General features: G+C 38.9%; 1 protein-coding gene across 8 annotated transcripts in view; it reads right to left on the bottom strand.

Annotated features, from left to right (window-relative positions):
- Positions 1-8939: 8939 nt before the first annotated feature.
- Positions 8940-18901, bottom strand: part of ryr2a (ryanodine receptor 2a (cardiac)) — a 219211-nt gene continuing 209249 nt past the window's right edge. For all 8 annotated transcript variants that reach the window (XM_046854545.1, XM_046854546.1, XM_046854547.1 and 5 more), the window contains 5 exons: positions 16470-16626; positions 16284-16348; positions 15595-15695; positions 12435-12486; positions 8940-11918 (listed from right to left, as the gene is read on the bottom strand). In XM_046854545.1, the coding sequence (XP_046710501.1) occupies positions 11823-11918; positions 12435-12486; positions 15595-15695; positions 16284-16348; positions 16470-16626 (471 nt within the window). In that variant the 3' untranslated portion in view covers positions 8940-11822. The remainder of the gene's footprint in view (positions 11919-12434; positions 12487-15594; positions 15696-16283; positions 16349-16469; positions 16627-18901) is intronic.

Genomic DNA, 18901 nt, shown 5'->3' with positions numbered 1-18901 from the left:
TTGCTGTAGAAACCAAATTTTTTCAGCCGCCTGTGGATCCTTTTTTCTTCCTGAAGTGAAGCTATGAGGAACCTCACCAGTCTCTACTCTCTATTGATTTCCAGAATTACTCCTCATCTCTAGTGTGCATTCGATTCAGGGTTAGTATTTCCCTGGAGAAAGCATGGTGTAATCCTGTATTTCTCTTGTGGTCTTTTTAATTGGCTTTAATCCACACGCTCGTAGGCAGTTACTGAATTGAACAACTTTCTAACCGCCTGCTAGAGATTAGTGCATTTCTTTAAAAAAAATTATATTGATTAGTTATAATGTAATGCTGCAAATGTCACAGCTCCCCCTAATGAGTTGTTGAAATGTACTTGAGAAATTGTGGATTGCAAACTGGCCTCAAGATAGTTACAAACACACACTGCTGTGAAAGCAAATTACAACTCTTTATTTATGTCACTGCATTGCATAACAGTATTAGGTCACTGGGCAAAAACATATTGGGTGAAATGGTATGTTTATTATATAATACTGCTACTTTAAATGTGTTACAGGTTTTCAATTTACAGCATTTCACAGATATCATTATGGAGAGCTTCTCATTTGTATGATTGAGCAGTTCAAGGTTAAGGGCCTTGCTTAAGCTTCAGCAGAGGTAACTGGATGGATTTAAACTCACATCCTTCTAATCGGAATTTCTACATAAACACTGTGCTACCACCTTTCTTAACTTTCAAAGACTCAAATATAGATTTTTTTTTTTTTACAATTTATATGATTTTGTACATGTTTTCTAATGCAAAATCTTTTTTTTTTTATTTTAGTAGGTTTTTAGGGAAATGTTGTAATATTGAAACATTGTGCCAATTGGGTAGTTTTTGGGTGATTAAGGTGATACTGCTAGGCTTTCTTGTTGTCTAATCTTTAATTTTATTTGTTTTAATATCTATTCTTCTGTTTTGAAAATTATTTGTTGTGAAGTCCTGTCTAAATGACAAATTTTCCATCTGAGACATTTTGGTCATGTATTGGGAGTGCTAACGATAACGGAGGCGGAAGTTCATGGGATGCAAGTTCAGAGATAGAATTTTATATTAATATAAAAGGCAAAGAAATCCAAATCGACAAGCTAAGTGAAAAACATGGGGCAGGCAAAGGTTAGGCGATCAACAAACAACATGAGCTGTGCAAGGCAAGAATGAGAAAAGCAAAACAAGATCAATAACCCTGAAAAACATGAAACATGGTACAAAAATAGCTTTGAAACTGATGGAATTACTCCAACCCAGCAAAACTCAAACACGGGGTATATGTATGCTTATATATCAAACAAGGACCATCTTTAGGTTACATTTGTAAGAGGGAACAAGACACTGCATCGCAAAGCTTTGGGAACACTTCTGTGTTGTGCACTCTCTGAATCACGTATATAATCTGTCCAATAGAAGGCGGGATGATGTCACAACCAGGAAGCTATAAAAATCACATTGAGTGAAGCTGGCATCAGCTTCTGTAAGTGAGAAGGAAGCGCTGCAGGGATACTCCGGGTCGATTGAGTACCCCAAAAGGAGCAGGGAAACCACAAGACTCATAAGAGGATGCAATTGCATCAACGATCCATCTGCTCAAGGTCTGCTTGTTTGCAGGGAGGCCTCTCATTGGAGGGCTGTTGTAGATGAGCAGCTGATCTGACTTTCTCCACAGACCTGTGTATGTAAGTGTCCAGTGCTTGTACCGGGCACACCCGGTTCGAAGGATAGAACTATGAAGTACTAGCTATAGAACCCAGACTGTCTGATGGAGGGACCACCTCAATGGCCTCCTTCCTCTGTCTACTTAATGTCTACTTAAAGCGGCGAAGAGGCCAGTGGGCATAAGGGGGGCATCCAGCAATATGGCCCTATCTCTCTATTAAGGTATAAACCTTAATAATAACGTTGTGATCTTTAGAGACTATACAATTCCCGGTGAGAGATAGCTTGCTGGCGTCTCATCAACCAATGGGATCGCTCCATAACCGTGTTCTTTTATCCCCGTGACGTCCGAGTATAACGGCGCTTTGGGGCTAAAGAGGCGGGCTGAAAAAGGCTTCGGCCAGGACCTGAACACCTCATTGTGCAGACGGGAGACCCCGACATGGAGGTTGTGAAGCCAGCAGCAGAAAGCGCTCGTCCAGACAGAGGGTCTTTCTGCTCATTGGCTGGCCAAGCTACAACCTCCATGAGCTCCTCGACTTCCCTGTCACAGAGCAAACCACCCCTCTGAGGAAGAAAGGTGGAGTTGCATGCTCTCGTCACAGATGAAAGAAACCGCACAAAAGGCGTGCTCCCGAAGCCTGTGAATGACAGCAGGCAAGGATAGAGATAGGGAAAAGCCCATCTCAAAACCCTCTGCAAGGTCCATCTGCGACCCCCCAGGAGCTAGCATGCTACTCTGCCTCTGCAAAAACGGGGCCTGAACCGTAAGGGCATCCTCCTCGAATAGTGCCCATCGGGAGCAGAGTGATCGCAAAGACATGCTCACAATCGTCTCCCTCGAGAACGGACTCTCCCAAGCCAAGCCGCAAATAGGCTGTGTGTATCCCCCGTGATATAGTGGGGGCAGGGAGGAACACACCGGAAAGTGTGCTTGGCTTTCTTGGTTGCCTTCATATTTTTAGTTCCTGACAAACAATAGACAAATGATTGACATAAATACACACAGAGCACTCCATGAACAAACAGAAACTGTGCCAGCTTCACTCCATGTGCTTTTTATAGCTTCCTGGCCGTGAGGTCACCCCGCCAGTGACGCCGCGCCTTCCATTGGACAGATTACACACGTGATTCAGAGTGTGGACAATGTGGAAGCTTGAGATCCTGAAAGTAAACTAGATAGAGATGTGAAGAAAAAGGTGCCTCTAATAAATGCTGTAACTGTAAAACTGTTTCAGTCATGACTCAAATTTGGCTTCATTTGGCTTCTTTTTGAGTATTTCACGTGGAACATTTCAAAGCACACCTAACTGGTTTATTCCCAAAGACAATCATCAGAAGATCTACCAGACACAGTCTGAACTTTTGTTTTCTAATCGCAACACACCTGAGAGGGAAAAAAACTAAAAAAAGAAAAAGATTTACAGGTCTGTGTCCATTACATTTATGTACACTCCTAGGCAAAACTAAAAGGGCAAATCTCAAAATGGCTAAATAAAAAAATCTTTAAATGACCTTAACAACAAACTAGGTCAGGAAATCAAGTAAAGTCAAGAAGCTTTTATTGTTATTTCAACCATTTGTAGCTGACGCAGTACACAGTGAAATAAGACATTTTTTCAGGACCTTGGTGCTACATGAAACATACATGAAGCATAGAGCTACATAACAGAATACAGAGCTACATCACACAGCATAGAGCTACATAGCACAACACAGAGCTACATAACAGAACACCGCGCTACATTACACAACATAGAGCTACATAGCACAACACAGAGCTACATCACACAACACAGAGCTACATCACCCAACATAGAGCTACATAACAACACAGAGATACATCACTCAGCATAGAGCTACATAAGAGACCACAGAGCTACTTCACACCAGATAGAGTTACATAGCACAACACAGAGCTACATCACACAACACAAAGCTACATCACACAACATAGAGCTACATAACAAAACACAGAGTTATATCACAAAACACAGAGCTACATTACACAACATAAACCTACGTAATCAGAACACAGAGCTACATCACACAACATAGAGCTACATAGCACAACACAGAGCTACATAGCACAACACAGAGCTACATCACACAGCATAGAGCTACATAACAGAATACAGAGCTACATCACACAACAGAGCTACTTAGCAAAACAAAGAGCTATATCACTCAACAGTCTCTCTCTGTAATGCCTCGCGTTGTTATATAGCGTTTTTGTGTAGTATTGATGGTTTCCATAATTGCGATGTCATAGTGGTGGTATTAATAAAACCCGGAGCACATTTCCATTCCTGACAGTATACACCTACATATCAATTTAGAGTGGGAATCATCCTTTCCTCTACTGGAGCTTGCGTGACTGAGATTTTATTTATTTATTAAATTTTTCTTCCCGCCCTTTATGCCATTTTTGGGGGTGGCGAAAAGAACTTTTACTTGCACCAACCTCTGACATAAGCACCTATGACTAAGCTTCATCGCAATCTATTTTCCCACTTCGTTCTTTCAGATCTCGGATAAGTGTAGGCTGCTGAATGCCGTAGTTTATTTGCCAGCACAACAGAGTTATACATTTGGAAATGCTGTAAAAAAAAATTGTTGGACACAAAGTCTTAAAGAAATAAAAGCGACATTGTGCAAGGCAGCATTTTTCCACGAGCTTAATAACTAATCCCTACATTTAGCATGATAGAAAGTGTTTATTGCATGATAGAGGAGTGGACCTGAGTGAAAAGACTCTGATATGACAGATTAATGTGAATGTTCAATGCATTTCAGTGGACATCAAAATATATATACGCATTCATTTTGAGCACAGTATTACACAAGGGGCAAACAACAGGCTACAATGTGGGCACATGAAATGCAGTAAAGGAGTGATATAGGTAAAAATAATAATAATAAAAATAAATACAACCCAATTCCAAAGTTGGGACACTGGCTAAAATTTAAATATAAACAAAATGCAATGATTTGCAAATCTCAAAAATCCAGAATTTATTCACAATAAAACAAATATGTGTTTAACCTACAAACATAAAATTTTAAGAAAAAAAAAAGATCATTTTGAATTTGATGGCTGCAGAACATCTCATTTTTAGATGCAGTCTTTCACAGAGAGATAAAGCTCTGCCCATCTTTACTTACGAAAGACTGCATCTCTAAAATACATCTTACTGACCTGTTGTCCTATAACCTTATTAGTTGCAAAACTGCCAAAGTAAAAAAATCACACTTTTGACTTTTTCCAAACTACTGTAGCCACATCCTCACTTTTTTGAGACGTGTTGCAGCCATCAAATTCAAAATAACCCTATTTTTTTTTACTTAAAATGGTACATTTTCTCAGTGTAAACATTTGATATTTTCTCTATGTTCTAGCATTTGCTGAACATTGCATTCTGTTTTGAATTACCTTTTACACACTTTTTGGAAATTGGGGTTGTATGCAAAGAAACAGAACAAGTAAAGAAGGAACCTTTACTGGTCAGATATACACAATAAGGACAAAAGTATTGACTGATACTTCCAGCCATACATGGTTGGTCCCTGCAATGTTACCACAAAGTTATGGGGCACACAACTGTATTGGATATCAAGAGCTTTCACTCTAAACCATGTACACCATATTTTCATGGAGCTGGCTTTGTGACCTCCACATCTGGCCTGGAACAGGTTTGGGCCTGCAGTAGCATTTCATTTTCCCTTCACTTGAACTAGGAGGCCCAAACCTGTACCTATTGACCATCTTGGGGAGGAAATGCTGACTGCACCCCAGGTCCTCACAATTCATCATTACCTGACTACTAACACCCTTGTGGCTAAACAAACACAAATCTCCCTAAATACACTCCAAAATCTAGTGGAACATTTAAACAGAACAGTGAAGGTTATTATAACCAAAAATAGGTTGAATTGAATGCAGTGTTTAAAAAGCAAATATAAATCTAATTTTCTGCTTTCCACAAACTTTTGTCTATATAATGTACACTGGAATTCTGTTCATCACATATCCCAGCATGTTAGGAAGTTGGGGTTTGAGCACAAGGTCAGCACCTGAAGAAGACAGGGTTAACGGATAAAACTCAACCTCTGATAAGTTGACTAGAGCCTTGACTGCTGAACCACCATAGCCCAGACCAGATCTCAGCAATGATAACACTCAATAAGCACTGATAATTCATAAAAAATCATCTCTCTTAACAAGGTTAAGAAAATGCAACTACACCTACTATAGGAGAGAATAAATGGAAATGATGTGGACAGATGGACACAGCTGCATTTTTTTTTCGGGTTTTATTCAAAGCAATGTGGCGGACGTATAAAAGGGCTTGAGGATATTCTGGAATGTGATGCAAACAAACATTCAAGCGACCATGAACAAATTAGACATGGCTGAAGATGCAGCAGAAAGCAGGCAGGGATCAAAACATGAATCAGGACTGCAAGATAACAAAGGCTTGGATTTGTCACAGACACAGAACTGGACTTTCACAAATTACACAAATCCGGTGAATACCATTAGCAATCAGGTGACTTTGAGTGTGGAACTGGAGGTTGTGAAAGAAGACCGTGAGTATTGTGTTCTACAACTTGTGAAGTCGTCTGCGGATACAAATGTGATGGTCAGATACGATCAGAGTGCCGCTATTGATTTAGCCGCCAGCCGAGTGTCAGGATTAACTTTGGAGCTAATTGAAGTGTCAGGCAACTTCAAAAGCTGCGCAAAAACACTTTTTTCCTTTATCTTGAGATAAACAGCCAGCATTAGATAAGATACAGGGGGAGGTAAGCAGCCCAAAAGGTTTGTGCCCAACAGCACACAGATTTCAGATTAAGAGTGATTTGTTGAATGGATGGATAACGCTGCATAATCTTTTCACCGCGTTGGAGAAACCTTTATCACAAAGCAACTCTGCAATGTTTAGACTGCAGTGAGCTCAACAGTAATTGTGTATACATGGAGTCTGGCATGTTTCTAACACGCTGACCAAAGCAAAGGGATCAAAGCAGGCATGGCAAAGAGAGAAAAAATCACCAAATTGCTCTGTGGTTCCGACATAAAGGAGAACAGCAGGTTAAAACCGGTCTAATGTCAGACAGCATATTTGAGATAATGCACACTGACACTCCACTGAGCTTCCAAACACAAACATCACGAGTTTTTAACACAGAGAGCAAGGCACAAATGCATCATATATAGGCAGAAATACTTTATTATGAAGTTGGTGACGTTTTTCAATCTGAGCTTTGAGATATAGATTTCAAACTGTACATATATGTTCAGTACTGTAATTTAACTAGCGTATAGCTGGGTCCCTGGTGGTCTAGTGGTTAGGATGCGCCACTCTTAACACTGCGACCCGGGTTCGATCCCAGGTCAGGGAAGCAACCCCAGCCATTAGGGTTGCACAAGCCTTAGTGCCGGTCCCAAACCCGGATAAATGGGGAGGGTTGCGTTAGGAAGGGCATTCAGCGTAAAAACATGTGCTAAATCAAACATGCGGATGGCCCGCTGTGGCGACCCCTAATGGGAGAAGCTGAAAGAGAGGTTTTTTATAGCTGTAACACAATTTTTTGACAGGAAATTGACAATTAGGCTGACAAAATATAAAAATGAGACAATATCTGAGCTTTTTGCTTATTCCAAAAGAGCATCAGGAACATTTCTAGATTTGTTTTAATGAGGTAGGGTTAATACAAGGCTAAAAAACATGCTAATCAGAACTGCACAAAAGCAATAAATCCTAGGCATGATTTATGTTTGCAAAAATGTCATTTTTATTAATGTTTTAAGTCTCTGAATTTCATCATTGTTGAGAAAAAACTTATAGAATTACTGAATAATACTATTATTATTAAAAATGTAGTTCTTTATTATTATTAATTAAGAAAAAGTATTATATAAGGACAAAATAAATTCAAGTAGTGTGTCTATTTATTAAATGTGATTGTTTATTACTTGTTGCCATAAGTGTCCTTTTTTTCTGAGGGGACAACGCAGTTCAAAGTGCATTTCTGCATTTGTTCTGTCTCCTCCCTTCCTAGTCATTGGTTTGTTTCCTGACTGTGTTCACCTATAGCATGTCTCTCTGTAATTACCATATCTGTTTATAATCTGGTGTTTCATTGTCACATTGGAATTTTTTGTTTTATTACATCTAAAATGGTTACTATAATCCTGGTTTTGACTCCTATAGTACATATTTACTCTCATTATTATTGAGTATATGCTAAAGGCGTTGTTTTAAACCTTACCATTGTTTTCTTTTTGTTTTTTTGTCAGGCTCATTTACTTTTCATCTGCCTAAATGTCTCATGTACTGTAAGCAAAACTAAATAAACAACTCATACTATATGTGGACAAAAGTATTGAGACACCTGATTCTTTTTTTTATTTGTGATATTTTGTTTATGAGATCCAAACCTGTTCCAGCATGACACTGCCCCTGTGTACAAACTGACCTCCATGAAGATTGAAGATGATGATTTGAATGGGTTGGACTGGAAGATCTTGAGTGACCTGGTACAGAGCTCTGACCTCAACCCCTTACCTGAACATCTTTGGGATGAATTGGAAGGCTGGCTGCACCCCATTCTTTGTCACCTTACCGACTTCAATAAAGTAACAAACAATAGTACCTGAATTTACAAACGCCATTTACGCATTGAGTAAAAGACAGGAGGTGGAGCTGGAGGTAGCAGAGCTGAAGATGTTGAGGTTTTCGTTGAGAGTGACAAAGATGGACAGGATTAGAAATGAGTTTATTAGAGAGACAGCGCATGTAGGACGTTTTGGAGACAAGGTGAGGGAGGCGAGATTGAGATGGTTTGGACATGTGCAGAGGAGGGACATGGGGTATATCAGTAGGAGAATGCTGAGGATGGAGCCACCAGCAAGGAGGAAAAGAGGAAGACCTAGGAGGAGGTTTATGGATGTGGTGAAGGAAGACATGCAGTTGGTTGGGGTGAAAGAGGCAGATGTAGAGGACAGGGGAGTGTGGAGACAGATGATCCTCTGTGGATTACAACAGCACATATTATACAGACTAAATCACAGAATCTTATAGACAGGTGTCCACAAACTTTTGTCCATATAGTGTAGAATGGCTATAACAAAGGAATAAATCATCTGAACAATTTTCCGTGTTGAATATAATGTACGTAAATCCATGTGCATCATGGACAATGGAGTCGGTGTAAATGATGTCAGTGGAAAAACATGCATCTTCAACCCCCTTCAATAAATAAGCATTTATTTTTCAAAATCATGCAAGTCCATTGTTGTGTTTAAGTTTCCTTTACAGGTTTAACACACAATTATGTATTCACAACTCTGAACAGCACACTCAGTTGTTACAGATTATTTTCCTATGAGGTTCATTTTTTTCCCATGATGTTTGTTATCAAAATTCTTTACATGAGTAAAATTTCACTTTTATAGATTGGCTTGAGCCAACGCTGTCGTTATTGCAATGGTTTTCACATTATTCCGTGTGACAAATAAGAAAAGCGCTTTCTTCGTGGTCTATGGATCAGGAAATAATGAAACGATGGTTCTGAAGATGGGACATTATAATAATCGACACGTATTCGTATGATACACACCCAGTAGTCCAGATAAGTGATATGATCTTTGACTCTTGGGATGTCACATGAGGTCGTTTGTGTTCGAAAATGATCGACGTCCTGTTTAGCAGATCTCTGAGCTCCACGCTGTTGACGATTTCGACACCTGTGGATGAGCATCGCTTTAGCTTTAGCGTAGTCCTTTCGGATGGAGATGCGCGTTTCCTACAGTGTTCTCGAGGAAAACCTGGACCAAAGCGGCTCCTCGGCTAATGACGGTGGCTGGTAATACACAAGAAAGCCCACAACACTCGGGTAGCATAGAGATATCGTAAATGATCTTAAACCTATAAAAGTGTCGGCGTGACCGTAAATAGTTTTTGCGTCTTTTAAATTTTTTTCGAACTTTCCTCTTAAACTTGCATAATAAACATGCAAAAATTAAACTTCATTTTTTTTGTTCTTAGATATTTCTAGAATTTGTTTATAAATAGTTAACTCTGCTGTTGCATAAATGCATTACCGAAAAAAACTTAAGGAAAAAAAAAACAAATTTAACAAACAAACGAAACGCAGAAATGCTGTAGGAAAAAGGGTGAGGTGGGGCTGAAACAAAAAATAATGGGTTACAATCTCTCACTCTTTCACTCTCTCTCATGGTCCAAAACAAACCCCATGGCTTTATACTGAAGCACTTTATATGCTCATAAGGCTGTGTTCATGCTATGTGCCTTCTATAGTTAAAAAAAACATTGTATTATTATGACGATAAAGCAGCACGGACTTCATTATATTCAGATGAATTATTCATTAACCACTGGGTTCTGCCCTGTATCTGATTATATTGATATATCGATCCATAGACTGCGGATCCCCCTGCTGAGCTCATACCACCTGCATAGCCTTTTCCTCTTCCGGAAGCTTCTTTAATTCATGATAACACCTTATTGTTTTGAATAATTAATAAATAACTTGTATATAATAGTTTACTCATTCATTCCTCATCATTAACCTGGTCGTTGGAGCAATTGAAACACCAAACATGAGGCAGGAATACACAGTGGATGGGATGCCAGTCAGGCACCATGGTACACACACACACACACACACACACACACACACACACACACACACGCACACTCATTTATAGCTTAAAGGTGAGAATAAACCAATAGATACCTGATAACCAATAATAAAGTTGTTAGTGCAATGCAGTGAGCTACAGTGTATATAATACATCTCCCTAATCTTTGTTTTATACTCCCAAAACCATACACGTGAACCATAAACGCATCCAATTTGTGGCCTATTTGTCATCCGGTGGAAAAAGAACAAACAAAAAAAGACCCTGACTGGTGCAGACGACTAATCTCGACTAATCAGACGACTAATCAGACGACTAATCTCGGATTTATGTGTATTTGATTTACTGCTAATAAATAGGATTTTGTTTCTTTATAGTTTGCTTTCTAAATTCACAAAGGCTTTGTGTTTATTGGGAAGTAAGTGTACGATACACGTTATTGACCGTGCTCACCTGTAAATGGCCCTGATAGAAAGAAAGATGCTTTTAGACTTGATAGGGGCCTTGCTCAAGGGCCCCAAGAGTGGCAGCTTGGAGGAAGTACCAAGTGTAGGATTTTAGCATAATGTACCTAAATTAGATAGATGTGTGTAGATTAATCCCTGTTATTGTTATGTTTTAAACGGACAGCTTTTGTCTGGATAAAACATTCCGTCTGTGTTTTGATTCTGTCTGTCTGCGTTGTGATTTGGTGTGTTTCGTCTGTTTTTTGATGTGATTGATTGCACTTGTCCCCTTTACACATAGCGTGAACACAGCCTTACAAGTATTTCCATTCACGTACTTTCTTTCACACCCACTCTCTCACACACACGCACACACACTCCTATATATACCTACACTCGTAAAACATTGCACCAATTGTAGCCCTCTTGACTTCGCTCCATTTGCTTCTCTCTATTCCCTCTCTCCATCTCTCTCTCTCTCTCTCTTTCTCTCGCAGCTTGCATAGCTCACCCTTTGCTTGGTAAGGCACTGTGTCCCTTCTGTTGCCCCTGGCCAGTATCATGGTGCCTGTCTTTCATTAGCATCCCTTGATCCATGCGCTCATCCGTCCATCCAGACAAATAAAGAGACCAAGAATGAGAATGCCCTCCATCGTCTCTTTTTCTTTCGTATCATCCGCCCACATAGTCCTTGTCCTCGCTCCGACTCACCTTCTCGTTCCCTCTGATTCCCGATTTTTGTCAATTTTTTGCTCCTCTTTATGAGTTTAATAAAGCAAATGTAGAATGGAGAAGCGTTCAGACTCTCTCTGTCTGTCTGTAGCCCCAGTGTGTTCTGGGAGCAGTTCAGCTATGTACAAAAATCTCAAACGCATTCCAAACTAAACAGTGTCCTCCTCCGCGTAAGTCACAGAGAAGTCCAAGAGACTAGAGTCTGTGAGTGCATGTGTGTGTGTGTGTGTGTGTGTGTGTGTGTGTGTGTGTGTGTGTGTGTGTGTGTGTGTAGTCATGTGTATAAGTGTACTAGTTGAGCTGGTCCTCGTATTGTTTGCGAAAGCAGTCTCCGGCCGGGAAGAATTCCCAGCAGCGTTCCTGGTACATTTTCCAAACGTAGGACTCCTGCAGCAGAACAGGGAACAGAGTAACAAGGGTTAGCCACGGAACAGAAGAAACACGTCGACTGATACCACAAAACAATCAGGAAAGTAAAGAAAGTAACCAGAATTATTTTAAATGCCTTGTTTCAGTGTTGGTGTGAAAGTTTTGTTTAAATTTTCTATTGTGTGAGTTTGATCCGAAAAACAAAACAAACAAAACAAAAAACCTTTACTTCTCAACAGAGTGAAATGTCTGCTGATGGTGCTACATCGCCTACACTAAAGAAGGATGGAGGGATTACAAATGCTGGAAGAATCACTTCACTGAGGAAATAATAACAGTACAGGTTTATAAAGTACATTTTTTACTGAAGGAGCAGGAAAAAAGCACGTAGAGAGAAAATCAATCATCATAGAATCCATACGATCTGAGCTTATAGGAGATAATGTTAAAGACAGATCTGGCATCAGAGAGAGAGAGAGAGAGAGAGAGAGAGAGTGAGAGAGAAGGCAGGGGGTTGATGAACTGGGGGATTACCTGGCCTGTGTGCTCTGTTTCATCCTTATTAATGAGATACATCACAAAAAATCTGCAAAAGAAATAAATAAATTGGGGATAAAAACATTAACATAACAATCAACACAGCTGCATTCTGGCATAATGATCATCTGAAAGTGAGAGAAAAAAGTAAGTGCACTACTGAGAGTCATAGAGGAGACAGGCTTGTGTTTCTGTCTCGGGATTTCTATATGGGCTTCACTAATGGACTTGCTGTTTAAAGAAAATAATGATGCTGTGAAGTAAAGTGCATGTCCTAAAGTCTTTAATTTATCTTGTCAAAACCATCATTCTTTTTATTACATACATAATTTATGGAAAGGCATCACATTATTTATTTATTTACCATTACATTCATAGGTGTGGAACAGATCAGGGCCTGTTGCTGGTTAGATCTGTAGAAGCTAAAAAAAAAAAGAAAAGGCTGTTCCCTACAGCCTGACTAGGATAAGCACAGGCACCAAAGACGCCTTTAAAGAATGCACAGTAAAAATCTCTTCTTCGCATCGCTTAAGAAGTTAACCCTTGATGGGGCAGGACTGATTTGGACCATCACTATATTAGGCAGGTGGCCATAAAGTCATGCCTGTTCAGTGTATGTGTATTTATTAGTGCTGTCAATCGATTAAACTATTTAATCGCAATTAATCTCACGATTGTCATGATTTAATTTGTGATTAAACACGACTTAATCGCGCATTTTTATGTTTTAAATGCACCTTAAATAAATACTTTTTAAGTTTTTAATATTCTAATCAACATGGGTGTGGACAACTATGGATTCTTTATGCAAATTCAATTTAATGAAACCATTCTGAAACGAGAGCATGAAGACAAAAAATTCCTGTAAATGTTTTTAAGTAATTTGGTGTTTTAAACCAAACGGTGTGAACCAAATGTTTCCACACGGACGGTTTTAATTGCCGGATGTGTTGCATCATGGCGTATTTCAGTGTTTGATTTGAGACTTGGCGCATCAGTAAAACAAATGTTAAGTGATTAAAAATTATTGTTCGGTGGAAATTATTAAGACGCCGTGAACAAATGTGTGCTGCGTTGAAGGTTTATATTTTGCCTTGTTTATATTAATTTATTTTGATTTTTATTAAAAATGGTCAAACAGAAGTGCGTGCTGCGTTAATCAGGCGTTTATAAAATTTGCACTCTTTAAATAAATGCGCGTTAATGTGTTAATGTTAATTTTGACAGCCCTTATATTATTTATATATATATATATATATATATATATATATATATATATATATATATATATATATATATATATATACACACACACACACACACACACACACACACACACACACACACACACACACACACACACACACAGCGTTTTTTTGGTTAAAAAAAATCAGTATTAACGCTTTAATTCAAGTCAGATTAAAGTCATGTTTACCCACAATATGAAAAGACCTGCACCTTCTGAAGAATTTCATTTATCTTGGTTTTGTTTCTTTCCCAAAAAACAGGGTAAAATGAAACTTTAGAGCTGGGAGAAAGTGTGTGCACTGCTGTTTCGCATGTCGGAGCAGCGTATGTGGTTACGACACGCGCCGACACGACGGAGCCAGGTAATTAGTACGACTCTTCCTCGCACAGCAAGCGTCTTCCTCCCTGCAGGACAGCTCTTCAGAGTCCTTACACTCCCTTATTGCTACACACTGCTAGGTTATGCATCATCACTCTCTCTGTGGGCTCATTTGCTGGAGTTTGATATTAACATTCTTCACAAACAGTCTCTAACTGCATTGGCATGGCTCCTGAAGCACGCGATTTTCATCAAGTAGATGCACGCCTTGTATTTCTTTTCTGTTTATCTCTTTATAACACATGCACACACATACATAGAGATACACACACATGCAAAATACCCTCAATTTTTTTATTTTATATAAAAAAAAAATACATAAAAAAAAAACATCTTCTCAAGGGACAATACTATAGAAATAAAACTTTACTATATTTTAGAGGACAGTAGAGTATATCGGTACAGATTTTCTCTGAAAATAAATAACTGGCAACAAGTGAACATGTCAAAACTGTGTCCAAAATGTATATATTTTGTGTGAGCACCATTGTTATCTATCACTGCCTTGATCCTCCTAGGCATAGAATTCATCAGAGCTGCACAGGTTGTTGCTGGGATCCTCTTCCACCCCTCTATCATGGAGCTGCTGGATGTTAGACACATGGCGCTCCTCCACCTTTAGCTTCAGGATGCCCCACAGGTGCTCTCTTGGGTTTAAGTCTGGAGACGTACTTGGCCACTACATCAGCTTCACCTTAAGCTTCCTCAGCAAGGCAGTTTTCATCTTGGTGTTGTGTTTAGGGTAGTTTTTATGTTGGAAACCTGCTGTTCAGCCCAGTTTCTGAAGGAAGAGCATCATGTTTTGCTTCAGAATGTCACAGTACATGTTGGAATCCATCTTTCCATCAATAAACATCAGCTCCCCAAAACCTGCAGAACTCATGCAGCCCCAGACAATGATGCTACCACCACCATGCTTGACTGTAGGCAAGACACAATTTTCTTGGTTCTCCTCACCAGGGTGTCGCCACACATGCTGGACACCATCTGAGCCAAACAGGTTTATCTTCCAAACAAGTCTCATCAGACCACAGGACATGGTTCCAGTAATTTATTCTTCCTATAGCTTGTGGAGAGTCTAAATCTCTAAATCTCAAATCATCATGGCCATGAGGTGCCATGTTGAACATCCAGTGGTCAGTATGAGAGAATTTTACTCAAAGCACCATAATTTGAACTACTCTAATAAAAGATACACACATTTGTATGGTTCTGTCAAGCAGACAAAAACATGAACATGATGAATAGGACATGTGGCTTTACATGGTTACACAACCTGCAGCTGTTATCACTTAGGGTGTACTATCTTTTGTTGCCAGATATTTAGACAATAATGTTGGTATGTTGAGTTATTTTCAGAGGACAGTAAATATGTTCTGCTATACAAGCTGCATACTGACTACTCTAAAATATATCCAAGTTTCATTTCTATAGTATTGTCCCTTGAGAAGATGTCCTTCACTCTCCACACACACACACACACACACACACACACACACACACACACACACACACACGTAGAGCACTTACAGATAGTTCGCCAAGTTGTGCTCCTGGAGGGTGTGTGTTTCAAAGCCGTGAGGGACTGTGTCAAAATAGTCGTTTCCGATCCCACAGATGAAACACTTAGTCTGTAAAAGAAAAAAAAAAAACACCATGAAGTGCACTGCACACACACACACACACACACACACACACACACACACACACACACAAAATGTCTACAGACTTTACAGATATTGTGCAATGTCACGTTTTCCAAACTTTCACGATTTAGTACTAAATTTCTGATCATATGTGCATCGTACAATAAAATAAGCAACTCAGGGCATTAAAAATGGTTCCCTTATTTATTTAATCCTCAAAGCAAATAACACCGTTATTAAACAAATGATAAATAAATAAATCAGTGTCATAGAAACCAAAAAGAGTGGAATTTCAAGCAATACCAATGCGATGATGCAGCTGGTAATTATGGTTATTATACAGAGGCTGCGCTTTGTTTAATAAACGAAACAAAAAAAAAAGGTGCACATTTCATACAGGTTCTTTGTGAAAGACACATTCAGTGTGCAGTGACTCTTCAGTGAAGCAGGTGGAACCCATTAGCCAGAGAGCAAGAAGACACATCGCCCACTGAACGCACAATTAGCACCGTGTTTAGCGGACAGCTAACGAGGAACGTTAAGCTTCCGCAGCGGAGAACTTTGCACGCTCACCTCCATGTCCTCCTTCACCTGTTCCTGCTGGTCTCTCAGCTCACCAAACGCGTCGATGATCAGACCTAACACACACACACACACACACACACACACACACACGATATATATTTTTCAGTTTTGATCATTTCAGCACTGATTAGTTATATTTTGCACACGGAATCAAATCACACCACTCCGTCTCACCCTGAATGATGGCGAGCAGGATGACGATGACGAAGAAGAAGAAGGTGATGTCGAAGATGATGCGGTAGATCTCGTACTCGTCACCTGCGGGGTCCTCGATCTGATCGCCGATGCCACCGCCTGCACGTACACCCACGTACATGTGGAACATGTAGCACTGCAGGGACCACAAACACACACACACACAATTAATTGTACATATACACAAGTAATAATAGAAATAAATAGATAATGAGAATGTTTGCTATAAATATAGATAGAGGGCCATCATTATATAAAATGACCGAACAAAAAACTGAGGATATATGAAGGATATGGCAACTTCTATAAAGGATATTGCAAAACTGTTTTTTCATGTTTAAACAGCATATCAGACTGAAATATGTAACACGACATGGTGCTCTTACACAACACGTCTTTTGTGAGCCAGAAGAAACAATCAAAAGCTTCTTCTGCTCTGCTGTTGGCTGAATTGATTGGCTTGTAGGATCTTGAGGAAAAAGTTGGAAACAACCAAACTTTACATGATCGTGAGGGTATGGATTTGCGTACGGTTTGTGCACCCCTGGCCATATCAATAGAATAGAGAAAATACAGCCTATATCTACAAAAAGGAGGCTAGAATGGTTCTAGAAATCGAGATGTAATTAGCAAAGGTGTTTATTAAATCCTATGAATATATGAACATTTATGCAGGAAATTGTTTTTCTATCTATCTGTTTATCTATCGGCATGCCCTGGTGAACAATAACCGTACTTATAAAGCCTACTAATACGCACATAATAGCCAGCTGTCACTATCCCGTCCTTTATACACTCCCTCAGCGCACTTCGCAGCTCCATGGCAACAGTAGCGTGTGCTTTTTTTTTTTTTATCTGATTATTAGTTCCTGTTCTCGCCTTAACGTTATTGGTTGGCGTCCTAATCCTGTTCCAGTCTTGCCTGGTTATCTTTTCACTATCTGGCGGCCCCTTTGTCATATTTGACTCTGGTGTTAATTGCAGTTGTCTTTAAAACAAACAAACAAACAAACAAACAAGTCTTTATTTCTATTATGTATTCGATTTAATATTATTTTATTAGTGTAAATGTGTAATTCTGTGTTTTGAAAATGCTGCAGCTGAATATTATTGCAGAAGCCTGAACAATTTACTAAATAGAATAAGTCAAATTACATTCTGAGTTATTTTATATATACACCCAGTTTTCCCTGCACAGATCACACACACGCACACACACACACACACACACACACACACACACACACACAGACCAAAAGGCCTGCAGATATCAATCTGAGGGATTTTTTGTAGCTCAAGGCACTGGTCCTCATCGTATCTGAGCCTGTGCTTCCTTTTCTATTGAATGTCAAACCCCTTCACTGGAGCACGGGACCACACACTGTCTGCTCTTAATAGGAGGCACACCGATATTGAGAGAGGAAAAGAAACTGATAGACAGACAGATAAAAAGCGAGAGAGAGATTGAATCCAGCATGGATGAGATCTCCAACCGAAACCTGTTGATCGAAGCGTAAATGAAAAGATGGATCTTTGATATGTTGTCAGAGGAAATTATAAGTCATGTCATGTCAAGTTTAGACGTTTTTATGGCAGCGTTTAAAGAACATCATTCCTCAGATTTTCATTTATTTTAATGTGTTAGATATTTTTTTGGATTGCAATTACAATTACGATTGAAAACGTCTTTAACCCCAACAGAGCAACAGTCTCTACCAATGACAAGTGTCTAATTAATTCTCTTGAATGTGTCTCATAGTGCTAGTGATAGCCGCTAGTCACTTCCTGTTAGCGGCTAACGCTAGCACTATGTGACACATTTAAAAGAATTAATGGATTCTTTAGTGTTTTATGTCCAGCTTCAAGAATTTCTTTGAAAGGTAGAAAATCCACATATCGAGTAAGTGAATAAATGAAGGATAGAAGGAATAAATACATTTGTTAAAGTATAATCAATTTTTTTATCTATTTAAATTATTTCAATATAATTTGTCCATTTAAGTGATTATTCAAATTAATTAATATAAAATAGTGTATTGCATTAATTAGATTTATCCTATTTTATTTTTTATAAAATATTATTTTATAATATTTTATTTTTTATAAAAAAAATATATATTATTTAACCTAACAGGCATTTTATTTAAAACAATTTTACAAATAAAATATTCTCAAATGTTGATGTTCACAAATGTTAAAAACTGTGTTAATAAAAAAACCACACACAATTTTATGTTTTGCATTTCTTCCCCCTAAACATCCCGAAATTGTATAGTTGTACAAAAACTATATTGCCAAAAGTATTGGGACACCTGGCCTTTCCTGTTATATGTGATTCTTTTCCAAACTGTTACCACAAAACTGGAGGCACTCAATTGTACAGGACGTCTTTAGATGCGCTATAATAACAT

This window comes from Silurus meridionalis, chromosome 7 (genome assembly GCF_014805685.1).
Source record: "Silurus meridionalis isolate SWU-2019-XX chromosome 7, ASM1480568v1, whole genome shotgun sequence".
NCBI classification, from domain to species: Eukaryota; Metazoa; Chordata; class Actinopteri; order Siluriformes; family Siluridae; genus Silurus; species Silurus meridionalis.
The sequence above is the reverse complement of the archived record's forward strand: the minus strand, read 5'-3'. Positions and strand labels throughout refer to the sequence as shown.